The 12,794-nt window shown below is 66.6% G+C and overlaps 1 protein-coding gene across 4 annotated transcripts; it reads left to right on the forward strand.

The window, feature by feature from the left end:
* The first annotated feature begins 1,709 nt into the window (after positions 1 to 1,709).
* MIDN (midnolin) lies at positions 1,710 to 11,136 on the forward strand. Of its 4 annotated transcripts, none has more exons than XM_082621058.1 (9): positions 1,710 to 1,819; positions 3,043 to 3,687; positions 4,732 to 4,819; positions 5,004 to 5,066; positions 7,049 to 7,177; positions 7,266 to 7,571; positions 7,728 to 7,872; positions 8,095 to 8,340; positions 9,076 to 11,136. In XM_082621058.1, the coding sequence occupies exons 2-9, from the start codon at positions 3,455 to 3,457 to the stop codon at positions 9,351 to 9,353; spliced, it is 1,488 nt and encodes a 495-aa protein (XP_082477184.1). In that variant the 5' UTR covers positions 1,710 to 1,819; positions 3,043 to 3,454; the 3' UTR covers positions 9,354 to 11,136. The 4 variants fall into 4 exon arrangements, with proteins under 4 accessions (XP_082477184.1, XP_082477183.1, XP_082477186.1 ...); XM_082621057.1 differs by having other exon boundaries at positions 1,716 to 1,819; positions 7,725 to 7,872; XM_082621060.1 differs by lacking the exon at positions 7,049 to 7,177 and having other exon boundaries at positions 1,718 to 1,819.
* Positions 11,137 to 12,794: the final 1,658 nt, after the last annotated feature.

The following is a 12,794-nucleotide window of genomic DNA, read 5'->3' on the forward strand; positions in this document are numbered from 1 at the left end:
GCGGTGCCCAAGGGTTCATCTCCCTCCCAGGAAGGGGTCCCCTCGTGCCTTGAGTGCGCTCATGGCCTGGGACTGCCCCCCATAGCACAGGGATGCTATGAGTGGGAGAGAACAGGCCTTAGGCTGATCTGGCACGTTTATCAACTTGGACTTGCAAAGCCAGGCAGGGGCCACTGGTCCCCTCCCCTGTGTGTGTGACCCTCAGGGGCCCCATACCAGGAGACAGCCCACTTCCCTGCAGGCAGACGAACCAGGCCCTGTGAGATCACAGACCCGCTGGAGGTCTCAGCCGCACCCCACCCAGCGCCACCTGCCCACATGAGGGTCCCACCTGGCCTGTCCCTCCGTGAGCCCTCCAGCGTTAAGATGCTGCAGCTTCAGAGCGCATGGTTCCCTGTGCTGCCTTCCTGCTCTCCCTGCAGGCAGAGCAGGCCAGGCCCACAGACCCTCAGCCCGGCCCCATCACCGGGTCCCGGGGCACTCATGAGAGCCTCTGGTGCTTTGTGCTGACTTGCTTCTCACCCGAGCAGTGTTCTGTTTGTCTGGCAAACTCCTATCCGTGCCTCAACCCCAGCCTCCTGATCCCCTCCCTCAAGCCCAGCCCTGACCCTGTGGGGCTGGGAGTGTCTGGGTGTGCCTGTGAGAGGGTGGGGGGCCAGAGGCTGCAGGACCCTTGGGTAGGAGCAGGAGGCAGACCTGGAAAGGAGCACAGCCCTGGGAGGGGACCCCAGGGCAAGGCTGGGGGCGGAGGTGGTCAGGTCAGATAAAGGGAGACACCAGATAAGTGGACAAGTGGCCTGGGGTCCCCCTCCTCTGGACAGAGAGGGAGGGACGACCAAGAGGGCCCTACCCTCAGCCAGGGTCATCCTTAGAAAGCCCCCTGACACAGGGCGACCTGTAGGGACACACCTGAGGACATGCCAGGCTTCTGCCTGTTAATGGCTGCGTGGCCTCAGTTTCCTCACCTGTAAAATGGGTAGGGTGATTACCCCCACCACAAAGGCAGGACACCAGCAGGTGAGCATGCCTGATGGGATGATGGCAATATTGTCAGGCCTAGGTGAGGGCCCCACATTCCCAGGCTCCAGAGTGATGTCTGCTGTGTTCTCTCACTTCATTCTACTGCCACCCTGCAGAAACTGAGGCTCACAAAGGTCAGTACTCTATGGGGTCACAAAGCCCAGCGGGTGGTGACTGGATGCACAAGGCAGGCCTGGCGCTGGTGAATCGCTCCATAAATGCCCTCTGAGGTCACCGTTAAGGGATGCAGTTGGCCGGGCCGCCAGGGCAGCTGGCAGGGGCCCCCCCACTGCAGGCAGGTGACCCCAGCCTGTTTTCCTGGACCGAGGCCGCTGACTCAGGCCCCCCTTCTCGCTCCCCCACGCGGGCGCCCCCAGGCGGAAGCACTCGGCCAGAAAGGGGGCGGGGCAGGGAATCCAGCTGTGCACCCCGAAACCCCTTAGCACGGGCCGGAGTGCGGGTGCGCCCGAGTGGTCAACGCGGCCGACTGTGACCCCGGGTTCGTAGCATTCAAGGAGTGCCACCCCCTCCCCGTTTAAAATGCGAGATTTAGGGGGCGAGTGGCCCAGGCCCGACGGCGCCCCAGGGCCCTGGCCGGCAGGCAGGGGCGGGGGCCGGCCTGCGTCACCGCCTGCCCGGCCCCCCGCCCCCTGGCCGCCCAAACTCCACCCCGAGGGAAGGCGGCGCGGATAAAGGCTCGGGGGCCGCCCGCTCGGCCCCAGACCGGCTCCGCCACCGCGCACTCGCCCCGGACGTGGGTACACTCAGGACAGTTGGGACTTCGGACTTGCCTCTCCCGGTGAGTGGGGGGCGGGACCTCGCGGGCCGAGGAAGGGGGTTCCCACTCTAGGCTCTTGAGGGTGCCCCACTTTTCTTTGTTCTTTGAGCAGGCAGTGTTCAAAGGTGTCTCCAGCCCTGGGAAGCCCCCCGGGACGTGGAGTGGGAGGCACTCGGCGCAGCCAGCACAGCCCGGGAGGGACCTCTGCCCCCGCCCCGCCCCGCCCCGCCCCCCGGGCACTCCCCCTCCCCGAGAGTGACCTTGAGCTAGTTGCCTTTCCGGCCTCAGTTTCCCCGACTGTGACGCCCCAGTCTCCTGACTTGGAGGCTTCATGCCCCTAGCGAGGCTCCCACAACGCCCGCAGTCCCGTCGGACTGCCCCCTGTCCCTGGAGGCTTCGGCGACCCCTCCCCGGGTCTCCGGGCAGCGCTCCCAGGTGGGGCCGGCAGAGGGCGCGCCGGCGCTGCTGACTCACCGCAGCCCCGAGCGGCGCGCGCGGGCGCAGCCGGGGACGCCGCGTCACGTCACGGCTCGGGCGGGCGCGAGTCGGGAAGCGGGCCCGACCCGCGGGACTGGGGTGGGACGCGAGGTGGCACCGGCGCGGGAGGGCCTCTCCGGCACCGGCCACGTCACCACGGCACCGGCCACGGGGGTGCAGGCCCCGCCCGCAGCTCCACCCCTTGCCGGGGCTTCACGCCTCACGGGTGGGGGCGCCCCGGACCGACCCTCCCGCGAGCCCCCCAGCCTGGGCTCGGCCACGAGGCGCGGGGACCGCGTCCAGCTTCCGCTCGCGGCGGCTTCCCGGATCGGCGCTGGGGGAAGGCCCCGGCTTCCTGCTCCTTCGGCGCGGAGCCACTGCCCTCCCCCACGACGCACCGCCCCAAGCCTGTGTCCCGCGCCCCCCGGGCCGGGCCGCCCGCCCTTTGTTGCGGGCCCGGGCCTTATGAATGGCCGCGGCGGGGCGGGGGCGCGGAGGCGGGCCAGAGCGGAGCTGGCCCCGCCCCCTCCGCGCTCCGCTTGGCCGCCGAGACAGGGGCGGAGCGAGGGGCGGGTCCACGCGGCCACGTGGGGCGGTGCCGCGGGGGCTCCCATTGGCCGGCCCGTGTGGCCTACTGGGAGTTCGGCGCGCGCTGATTGGCCGGCGCGGGCCGGCGGAGTAAGTAGTGAATGGGAGGGGGCGGAGGCCCCCGCCCCTCGGGACGTTGATACATTATAACTTTTTTTTCTTGTTACTTTCACCCCCAGATCCTCCGGCGGCGGCGGCGGCGGCGGCGGCGGCGGCGGCGGCGGCTGTTGCTAAGGGAGGGGACGCGCGGAGAAGCTCGTCCCGAGCGGCAGACGGCCCTGAACGCGGCAGGCTGAGCGGCGCCCTCTCCTCCGGGACCCTTTCCCGCGCCCGCACCCCTTGAAAGGAGCTGAGAGTGTAGTACCCACCCAGGAAGGTGCCCCGACGAGCCGACGCGACTCCGGAGCGCTACTCGGATTTTTGATTCTTGATTCGCCTTCCGCTCCTGGGACCTTCTCGAAGGGAAAGCGCGCTGCCCCCCGCCCTCAGGGGCCCCGAGGACCCCTGTTTGGGGAGACCCCCGCCCTGCTCGGAGGCGCGGCAAGAATTGGCGGCGCCCCGCGGACTCCAGTCCCCCAGCGCGGGCCGGGGATGGAGCCGCAGCCCGGCGGCGCCCGGAGCTGCCGGCGCGGTGCCCCCGGCGGTGCCTGCGAGCTGGGCCCGGCGGCCGAGACGGCGCCCATGAGCCTGGCCATCCACAGCACGACGGGCACCCGCTACGAGCTGTCGGTGCCCCCTGACGAGACGGTGGAGGGGCTGCGCAAGCGGCTGTCCCAACGCCTCAAAGTGCCCAAGGAGCGCCTGGCGCTGCTCCACAAAGACACGTAGGTACCGCGCGCCCCCAGCCCCCGCGACCCCCGGGCCCGCCGCCCCCTCTGGCCCCGGCCCCGGGGCGGGAACAAAGAGCGCGCCGCTCGGGGAAGGAAGGGGGCGGCCAGACGGGGGGCGGGGGCGCGCCGCGCGCTCTCGGGCGCCCTCTGCTCGGCCCTGCCAGTCTTGGCCCCCTCCCCCGCCCGGGGTCGCTGCACAAAGGCGGTTGCGAGGGCGCCTCGGGTCGGGCTTAGGCGGCGTCCCCCACCGGAAGGCAGGAATCCCGGGTGGCGCGGGGGTCCCAGCTACGGGGGTGGGGGGCGCGGCGGCTGCCTCCTCTGCCTGCGACCCGCCGGCTTCCGCATCTGCTCGGCGGCCCCCTCTGCGTCTGGCTGCCTCTCCCCCCACTTGCGTCTCTCTGCCCCCCTTTGTTCTCGCCACCAAGCGCTTCCCGCAGTCTCCCCCTCCCCCCCCCCGCCATTTAAATCGCCTCCAGGCCGGGGAGCCCTCCCTCCGCGGGCCTCTGGGGACACGCAGTGTCCATCCCCAGCGGAGGGGCCCCGGTGGGGGAGGGGCGGGAGGGGGAGGGTCTCCTTTGTCTGAGCGGCGGCCGCGGCGGCGGCCTGCGCCAGGGAGGGAGGGAGGGAGGAGGGGAGGCCCGCCCGGCAAAGCCCGGAAAGGCTAAGCGCTTGTCCCGCAGGGACAGCCCAGGCCCCGGTGGTTGAATTACAGGGGGGCGGCCCCAGGGTGGGGGGAAGGTGCCAAGGGGCTAGCTAGGCCTAGATGGTGAAAAACGTGCCTCGCTGAGGCGCAGAGGGAGTGCCCCCAGTCCAGAGTTGGGGTTCCTTGGAAGAAGGGGTCTGCACCGTCAGCAGGGGCTCCCAGGGTCTGATCTCAGGCACGCACGCACTCAGGTCTCTGGATCTGGAGGCCACAAGGGGTGGGGGTGATGGACTCCTGTCTCTACCCCACGAGCCCAGCCCTCCCCCGCGGACTCCGCTTCCGAGCCCCTGCCTTGTCTTGGTGTAGTCTCACCCTCTTCCTTCCTCCCCACTCAGCCGGCTCAGTTCGGGGAAGCTGCAGGAGTTCGGCGTGGGGGATGGCAGCAAGCTGACGCTCGTGCCCACCGTGGAGGCGGGCCTCATGGTAAATGGCTGGGGCAGTGCGCCCCGAGGCCCCACACTGACAGGCAGTTCCCTCCCCTTCGAGCACAGTCCCCGTCATGCACTGGACCCCTTCCCCTCAGGGCCGCCCACCCCACCCGTCAAGCGGGGCCCTCCCAACCCCGGGGCTCGGGTGCGTCCTCAGGGTCTCTTCTTCCTCTCTCTAGTCTCAGGTCTCCAGGCCAGAACAGTCTGTGATGCAGGCCCTCGAGAGCTTGACTGAGACCCAGGTAAGACCCGCGCCGGCCCCCTCCTGGCCCTTGGGGGCAGCAGGCCCAGTGCCCGGCCACTCTGGAGAGCCTGGGGGGTGTTTGTGCTCCCAGCAGGCCTGTGAGGAGGGGAGGGGACGCGCCGCTCCGCCTTCGTGCCAGCTTGGCCTGGTCACCCAGCTTCCTATTCCTCCTCCCCGCCCCCCCAGCACTCACCACCTGACCTTGAGAGCCTTCTCTCCCACGGTGGCCGCCATGGGGGAGGGGGCCTAGCTTTCACAAGCCTGCCTGCGGGGTGACCTTGGCCCATGCTCCCACACCACCAGGCCTGCGTCCCCAGCCCCACCAGCTTTGCTGAGGCGCTCTCCCCCCGCCCCACTGCGGTTTCCCCAGAGCGACCTTTTTAACATTTCTGATGGGGGAGGGATAGGACTGGGTGATACTCTTTCCGCCTTCTGTGACCCCATTGCGAGGGGTGGGGAGTCACCCCTCCCCCTTCTCCCTCTGCCCTTTGTTCTCTGCCCCAAAAGGGGGAGGGGGCGGGGGCGCCCAGCCCCTGGGGCCAGCACAGACCAGACAGGATGTTAGGAAAATATTTAGTAAGCACCCGGGAGGGCGATGAGGAGGAAGGCTGGGGCTGGCCCACACTGGGTTCCCGGTTTTGTTGCAGCTTTTTTCTTTTTTCTTTCCCCCTCCTTTCCTCATTTTTCTGGCAGCGGGGCCCTCCTCCCAGGAGGGTGACACAGGCCTCAGCTATCCGCCCGCTGCCAGGGTGGGGGTGGCAGGTCCCCGGCCTCCCCGGCTGGGCTGGGCTGGCTCCCGGCCTCAGGAACCTGCTCAGCGGCTTCCCTTCCTCCTGCCCTGAGGCCCTTGCCCCCTCCCGGCGTGTAGCATCCTGCCCTCACCAACCGGCTGGCGCGGAGGAGTTGGGGGGGGGAACCCAGGAGCTGGGTGGTCTGCCGACAGGAGGAGCAGTGGGGTGGGGGGAGAGCCAGGGTCCCTGGAGCCGGGTGGGGCTGGCGTGTGCTTTCCTGGGGCAGATGTGAACTGAGCTCCCTGCTCCTGGGGGGGCTGTGGTTGGCAGGGGGCCCCTGGGCGTGTTTGGTTCACATCCGCTGCAGGGTGTCTACGTCAGGAGGGAGATGGGAGGCTCTGGGCGGAGTGACTGGGCTCCCAGAGCTGCTTCTCCTCCTGGCACCGAGTCATGCCTGCCCGTTCACCCTCCCCTGGGAGGAAGTTGCAGGGTGGAGTGGGGGGGGGACACTCCAGCTGCTCTTGGGAAGCCACCCCAGGCCCTTCCTGCAAAGGGCATCTCTGGGGCTGGGGAGGGCGTGTGCACAGGGACTGCGGGGTGGGGGCTGCGCTCGGCCCGCCTCCTTTGCCTTCTCCCCACGGCCCCCAAGCAGGGAAGGTTACGCCAGTCGCTGCCAGCAGGGAGGGGGTGGTTCTGAGTCATCGCGGCCTGTGTCACTTCTCAGAAACCTCCGCCCCATCCTGGCCCGGGGAGAGCACGGCACTGGCCGGGCCCCAGAGGAGGGGTCCAGTGCAGATGGGGGTCGTATGCACCCCTCGCCCGCTGCGAAGGGGCTGCCAGACTGGAGGTTCACGTTTGAATGGGCTGTGTTGAGGCCCTGGGAGACTCGGGCCCCAGGGAACCGGTCAGGGCCCCCCCAGCGCCCACAGAGGCAACGCCTCCCCCTCAGCCTCTGGCCCCGCCCAGAACAGATAAATATTTATCTTGAGAAAGCAAAGGTTAGGACAAGAATTTGTCCAGGAATTCCGCCCACTCTCTGCTCCAGTGGCTTAGCTGGGAGGGGGCCTGAGCTAGGCCCCTGCAGTGTTCACCGGTGAGAGAGGGTGGGGAAGAGGTGTGAGATGAGGGTTCTTTGAGGGCAGTGATTGCTGGCTGGGCCCCGCCCCCTCTGGCCTCGGTTTCCCCTTGAAAGAACCAAGCTGGCCAGGGCGGGCCAGGCCCCCGTCTCACCCGCCTCTGTCCCCCACAGCCCCCAGCGGCGCCCAGCCCGGGCCGGGCTGGCGGAGGCAGCTTCCGGAAATACCGATTCATTTTATTTAAGCATCCGTGGCACCGACAGGGACCCCAGAGCCCAGAGAGGGGCGGCGAGAGGCCCCAGGTCACGCAGCGCGGGGGGCCGGGCCGGGCCGGGCCGGGCTGGGGGCACCGCAGGCTGGAGCCCTGGGCTGACGGGCTACTCTCTGCAGGTCAGTGACTTCTTGTCGGGCCGCTCGCCGCTGACCCTGGCGCTGCGCGTGGGTGACCATATGATGTTCGTCCAGCTGCAGCTCGCAGCCCAGCACGCCCCACTGCAGCACCGCCACGTACTGGCTGCCGCTGCCGCTGCTGCCCGTGGAGACCCCAGCATGACCACCACCCCTGTGTCCTCTCCCTGCCGGCCAGTGTCCAGTGCCGCCCGCGTTCCCCCAGTGCCCACCGGCCCTGCGCCTGCGTCCTCCCCTGTCACAGCCGGCTCCTTCCGCTCCCACTCGGCCTCTGCAACCTGCCCCGAGGTGAGTCTGGGGGAGGACGCGGCGGGAGAACATCAGAGCCTCGGATATGTCTTTTATGTCAAGGGCCGTCCCCAGACCCTGAGCTGGTGCTGGTCTGGTGGGTGATCCCCTGACCCTGAACCCCAAAGCTCATGTGCCTCCCTCCCCCATCAGCAGATGGACTGTTCCCCCCCTGCCAGCGCCAGTGCCAGCCCTACGTCCCCCGCCGGGGGCAGCCCCACGTCCCGCTCCCGCAAACCTGGCGCAGTCATCGAGAGCTTCGTGAACCATGCCCCGGGGGTCTTCTCAGGGACCTTCTCTGGTAGGTGTCGTGGCGTGCCCCGCGAGCAGTCACATGGACCCACGCCAGGGATGGGACACGCTCCCCGGGATCTCCATGCATGTGCCTGGCCATACAGCAGGCCACGTGTCCTCATGGGTGGGTGCGAGTGCCCGTGTCACCCAGGGGTTCCACCTGCACACATGGGACCCGGGCACTGCTGAGGCCTCACGTCCACCACTGGGGTCCTCATCCACACCGCAGGTACGCTGCACCCCAACTGCCAGGACAGCAGCGGGCGGCCGAGGCGGGACATCGGCACCATCCTGCAGATCCTCAACGACCTCCTGAGTGCCACGCGGCACTACCAGGGCATGCCCCCATCGCTGACCCAGCTGAGGTGCCACGCCCAGTGTGCCCCGGACCTCGCCCCCAAAACTACCTCCTGCGAGAAGCTGGCGGCCGCGGCCCCGGCCTCCCTGAGCCAGGCCCGCCTGTGCAAGCCCCCGGGTGAGTGTCCGCCCCCACCCCACCCCGTTCTGGGTCTCTCAAGGCCCCTCTGTGCGCTTCTCAGAGCAGCTGAGCCGCTGGTGGCGGGGAGGGGGCCGCCAGCTGCCACTCGCCCTGCTCCGCAGGCGCGTGTAGAGAAGGGAGTGTGTGTGCTGGAGGCACACAGCATCTTTGTGCCCTCCCGGGGGGGGGGTCCATCCTCACTTCCTCCTTGCCCCCCTCAGGCACCTTCTCCAGATGGTGCGTGGGGCCTCTGTGAATGGGCCAGTCAGGCCGAGGAGGGGGTTAGTTTCCCCTCCCGCTCAAGGGCGGCCTGTGCCGCCCCACCACCACAGAGATGTGGTTATTCCGGACGCCTCCGGAGTCCTGTAGAACCGTGATGTGGGACCCCAGGCCCGGTCTCAAAGGGGAGACCAAGGCACAGCCTGAGTCCTACCCTGGGTCACAGAAATAGCCTAAAGGGTTCAAGCTCCAGCTCATTTTTATGCTAGCCGTGTCCCCAGCGCCTGGCTCAGGCCAGCCCCTGCCCTCATGGAGCTCACAGCCCGCTGGTCAGCAGACGTGGAATTAACGACCTAAAAGTTCAGCAGACCCTCTTGACCCCCTCACTCGCTGGAGGGAGCGTCCACGAGGGCTGGACCGGGCCTGATGCCCATCTGCTGCGGGTCCTCGTGTTTGGTTGGGGGTCTGGCCTCCAAGGGGCCCTCAGGGTCATGGTCACTGCCTCCTCTGCAGGGGACCGGCTGCGGCAGACGGAAAACCGAGCCACCCGCTGTAAGGTGGAGCGCCTGCAGCTGCTGCTCCAGCAGAAACGGCTCCGCAGAAAGGCCCGGCGCGACGCCCGGGGCCCCTACCACTGGCCGCCCAGCCGCAAGGCCGGCCGCAGCGACAGCACTGGCGGCGGGGGAGGCGGCGGCCCCAGTGAGGCGGCCGGCTTGGGCCTCGACTTCGAGGACGCCGTCTGGAAGCCAGAAGTGAACCCCGACATCAAGTCAGAGTTCGTGGTGGCCTAGGAACCCTGTCCATCGCCCCAGCCCAAGGTGGCCTGTGAGCGTGGCCCCACACAGGAGGGCCAGCGGCTGGCCGGTGCAGTGGGGCGCTTCCTCCTCCCGGTTACGCGGCCTTTTTTTTTTTTTTTGAAATTTCACTTCCTACCGTGGTTTTCCGAACTCTCCATGGACTTGGGTTCCTGCCTCCTCGGTTTGGCTCACACTCCCCGCCCCTCCCTCCATCTCCCATCCTCATCCCCGACCTGGCCGGGTCCCTCCCGCCCACCTTCCCAAGCTCCAAATATGTAGCAGTCTTTCCAGATGGTTGAGAGCGGAGACAAGGAAGCCGCCCCCCTCTTCCGTTCTGCCGCCCTCCCCACCCTTTTCAGGTTGAAGTCAAAAATGTAGATGCCTCATTATGCACTTTACAGACAGGGAAGGGGGCCGCGGAGAGGAGAGGCCCCCACCACAAACCCTGGCCCTAAAACAACTCGGCAGGTGCGACCTTGACCGCCAGGGACTGTTTCTCTTCCACATCCATACTCTTCTCTTCCTGGTCTCTCCTTTTCCATCTTCCTTTTTCCTGGGAAAGAAAAGAAAAGCCGTTTCAGGGGAGAGGCTGGCCAGAGCCTGCCTTGCGGTGTGCGCTGGGGTGCGTAGGGGGTGGGGGACCTTTTCCTGCCAGGAAAGGAGAGGGAGGGAGGGGAGGTGCCCGCCGCCAGCCTGCACCCCGTCCACGCACTGTGCGACTTCCTTCAGCGCTACCCCACCGCCCCACCCCGTTTTTCTGAGCTTGGGGTATTTATAGACTATTAATTTTCTGACTGAGCCAATAGTGGTTGGGAATCTCTTGAAAAATACGGAGAGCAATGGCTGGGGGGGCGGGCTTGACGCCCCCAGCCCTCCTTCCCCACCCAACCTGAGGGATCTGGGCCTGTGGACTGTGTCTGGGGGCCCTCCAGCAGCTGGGAGGGGAGGGGAGGGGGTGCTGAGCTGTGAAACCCCAGGAGGGGCAACGCTGTGTAGCATTAACCCCCTTGGGGGGGGTTCGCTGCTGGTCTAATTTGGACCCTCCCCACTCATGCCCATGCCCCAGGGGCATCCCCCAGGGTAGACCTCCCCCCCCCTTACTGGGGCCATTTCAGTGGGGGTGGAGGGTTTTTTTCATTCACTTTTATTTTTTACTGATAATGGAGATGTTTGGGCCCTGCCCCCCACCTGTCAGTCTCGTCCTGGCCCCGCCCCTCTGTGCTGCGCAACACCCCTCGCCCTCTGCCTGCCCGTCCCTCCTAGATGAACCCCAGGTCCTCACCCTGCCCCCGGTTATGTGTTTAAAGTTAATGGTTTCAGATGTGAACATCTTGTGTTAATTGTAGCTCTGTAAATTTTTTGTGGGGGGGGGTGGGCAGGGAGGGGTCAGAGGGTAGGGGTCAAGGATCTTTGTTTTTGTTTTCGTTTTTCCAAAAAAAGAAAAAAGAAAAAAAGGGGGGCGGGTTTGTTTTTGAAGCGCTGTCTTGGATATCTATTTAATGTGTGTTCTGATGGGTTTTTTTTTTTTTAACGATTTTTAAATAACGTCTGTGCCTCCGCTGGTCTGAGGGTGGAGGCCCCAGGCAGGAACCGCCCACCCCTCTCTGCCCTCGCCAGGGCCCCCCCCCCAAGAAAGCATTACCCACCCTCGGGGGGTCGGGCTGTGGGGTGTCCCAGCACCTTGCGGGAGTTTCCTGTATGAAAACGTGAAATTGGAAAAGAAAAAAGCCTACACAAACACCGTGATTTCAAGGAATAAACAGAAAATGAAACAGAAGTGAACCTCCGGCCTGCTCATCTCGGGGGGTGCGGTGGTCTTGGTTGTCACAGAGTGGGCTGAGTACGGTAGGGGGTGATCTGTCTCAGGAGGGTCGGGTTAGATGCTGGGGTGGCCCGCCACCCCAGGGAGTGGGAGGCGGAACGTGCTCCCAGGGCGCCCAGCAGGGGTAGGGGCGCGTCCCGGAACAGTTCCCACGCCCCCTCCCCGCCTTGGGGTGAGGGTGGGCAGGAAGCCGCCTGGCGGGGAAGGGAGGGGCCGGCTACTTCCCGGTACCCAAGGCCGGAAGTCCTGCAGGGTGTGGGCACGGGGTTGCCCGCCTGTGTGCCCTGGGTGGGGCCTCTCGGTTCTAGGCTCTAAAGTGGGCTGCAGGCGAGCCCAGGGACTCAGTCTCCAGGGAGACTTGGCCGCAGGCTCTGCGCCACGGTTTCCCCAGCCCCAGAAAGGGGGAAGCAGCTCCATCCATCCGCCCACGCGTGGGGGCCCAGCCTGAGGACCCCTGACCCGAGCCCCACCCCTGGGATATGGCGCCAGGCCTCCAGAGCACCCCCTCTCCCTCCCAGAGTCAAGCCAGGGCCTGGGGCTGGCGCTCGAGGCCTCCTGGTTTGGCTCCACCCAGCCCTGCGTGGACTCCCTTCGGCCTGCCCGGCCTTGCATTCCAGCGCTCCCCATCCCTGACCATCGTGATTGAGCCTCCGGGCCGTGCCCTACCCAGGAACACCCCTAGCCAGCGCCCCTGCTTTGCCTTGGAACGTCCCCGGTCTGAATCTCCCACCCCTGCCCACCTGGAGCTCTCTGAGGGCCGGGCCAGGTGGCGAGTCCCACCTTCATCCACTTTGGGGCTGGGCAAAGACACACAATCATAACAACACTGAAGGTCATTTCACATGTATTTCCTCACTTAACGCAGCCACCTAAGAGAACTAATTACCCTCCCATTTGGTAGATGAGAAAACCGAGGCCCGAAGAGAAATACCGTTTGCTCCAGAGCACTGGGGTGATTGTTACATTAGTGACCACCATCCCCCGGCTGATTTCTTATACCCCAAGACCCTGCCCTCCCAAGCCTCAGTCCTGGGAGTCCCGCCCATGGGGAAGGGAAACAGGTGCAGTCCCAGGAGTGTCCTGGGAGCAGCTTGCTAAGGCCTTTCTGTCCCTCTTGCCACCCAGTCACCCCCAAATCATCGCACGCCCACGCCAGGAAGGCAGGATGCCCAGGTCAGACTGATCCCTTCAGACCTTCAGGTCAAAGGCGCAAACGTCCCCGCGGGCCCGGAGGACCGCAGGATCGAAGTGTGGGTGGGACAGCTCAGGTCGAACCCCCTGCCCACGCACCGGGTCCCCGGAGGTCAGGGCTGTGACCCAGGTGGCCGCTACAGGGCTGGGTGGGAGATGCGGAAGGAGGGAGTAGATGGTGGCACCCGCTGAATCACGGGGGCTGTGTCTGCACGCTGCAGAGCAGGGGGCACTTGGTCTGCTGCCGGGGAACTCACTCCTCAGGGCGCTGCCTGGCGCCCAGCCCTGGGGTCCGAGGGTCACAGCCCTGCCCGGGAGTCCTAGAAGAACCCCAACCCGGTTGGGTGCTGCGGCCATTGGCCCCTTCCCACTGCGCAGGCCTGAAACGCACACACCTGAGGCGGGGGCTGAGAGGGGAGAGG

Source organism: Mesoplodon mirus, assembly GCF_964341445.2.
Source record: "Mesoplodon mirus genome assembly, chromosome: 5".
NCBI classification, from domain to species: Eukaryota; Metazoa; Chordata; class Mammalia; order Artiodactyla; family Ziphiidae; genus Mesoplodon; species Mesoplodon mirus.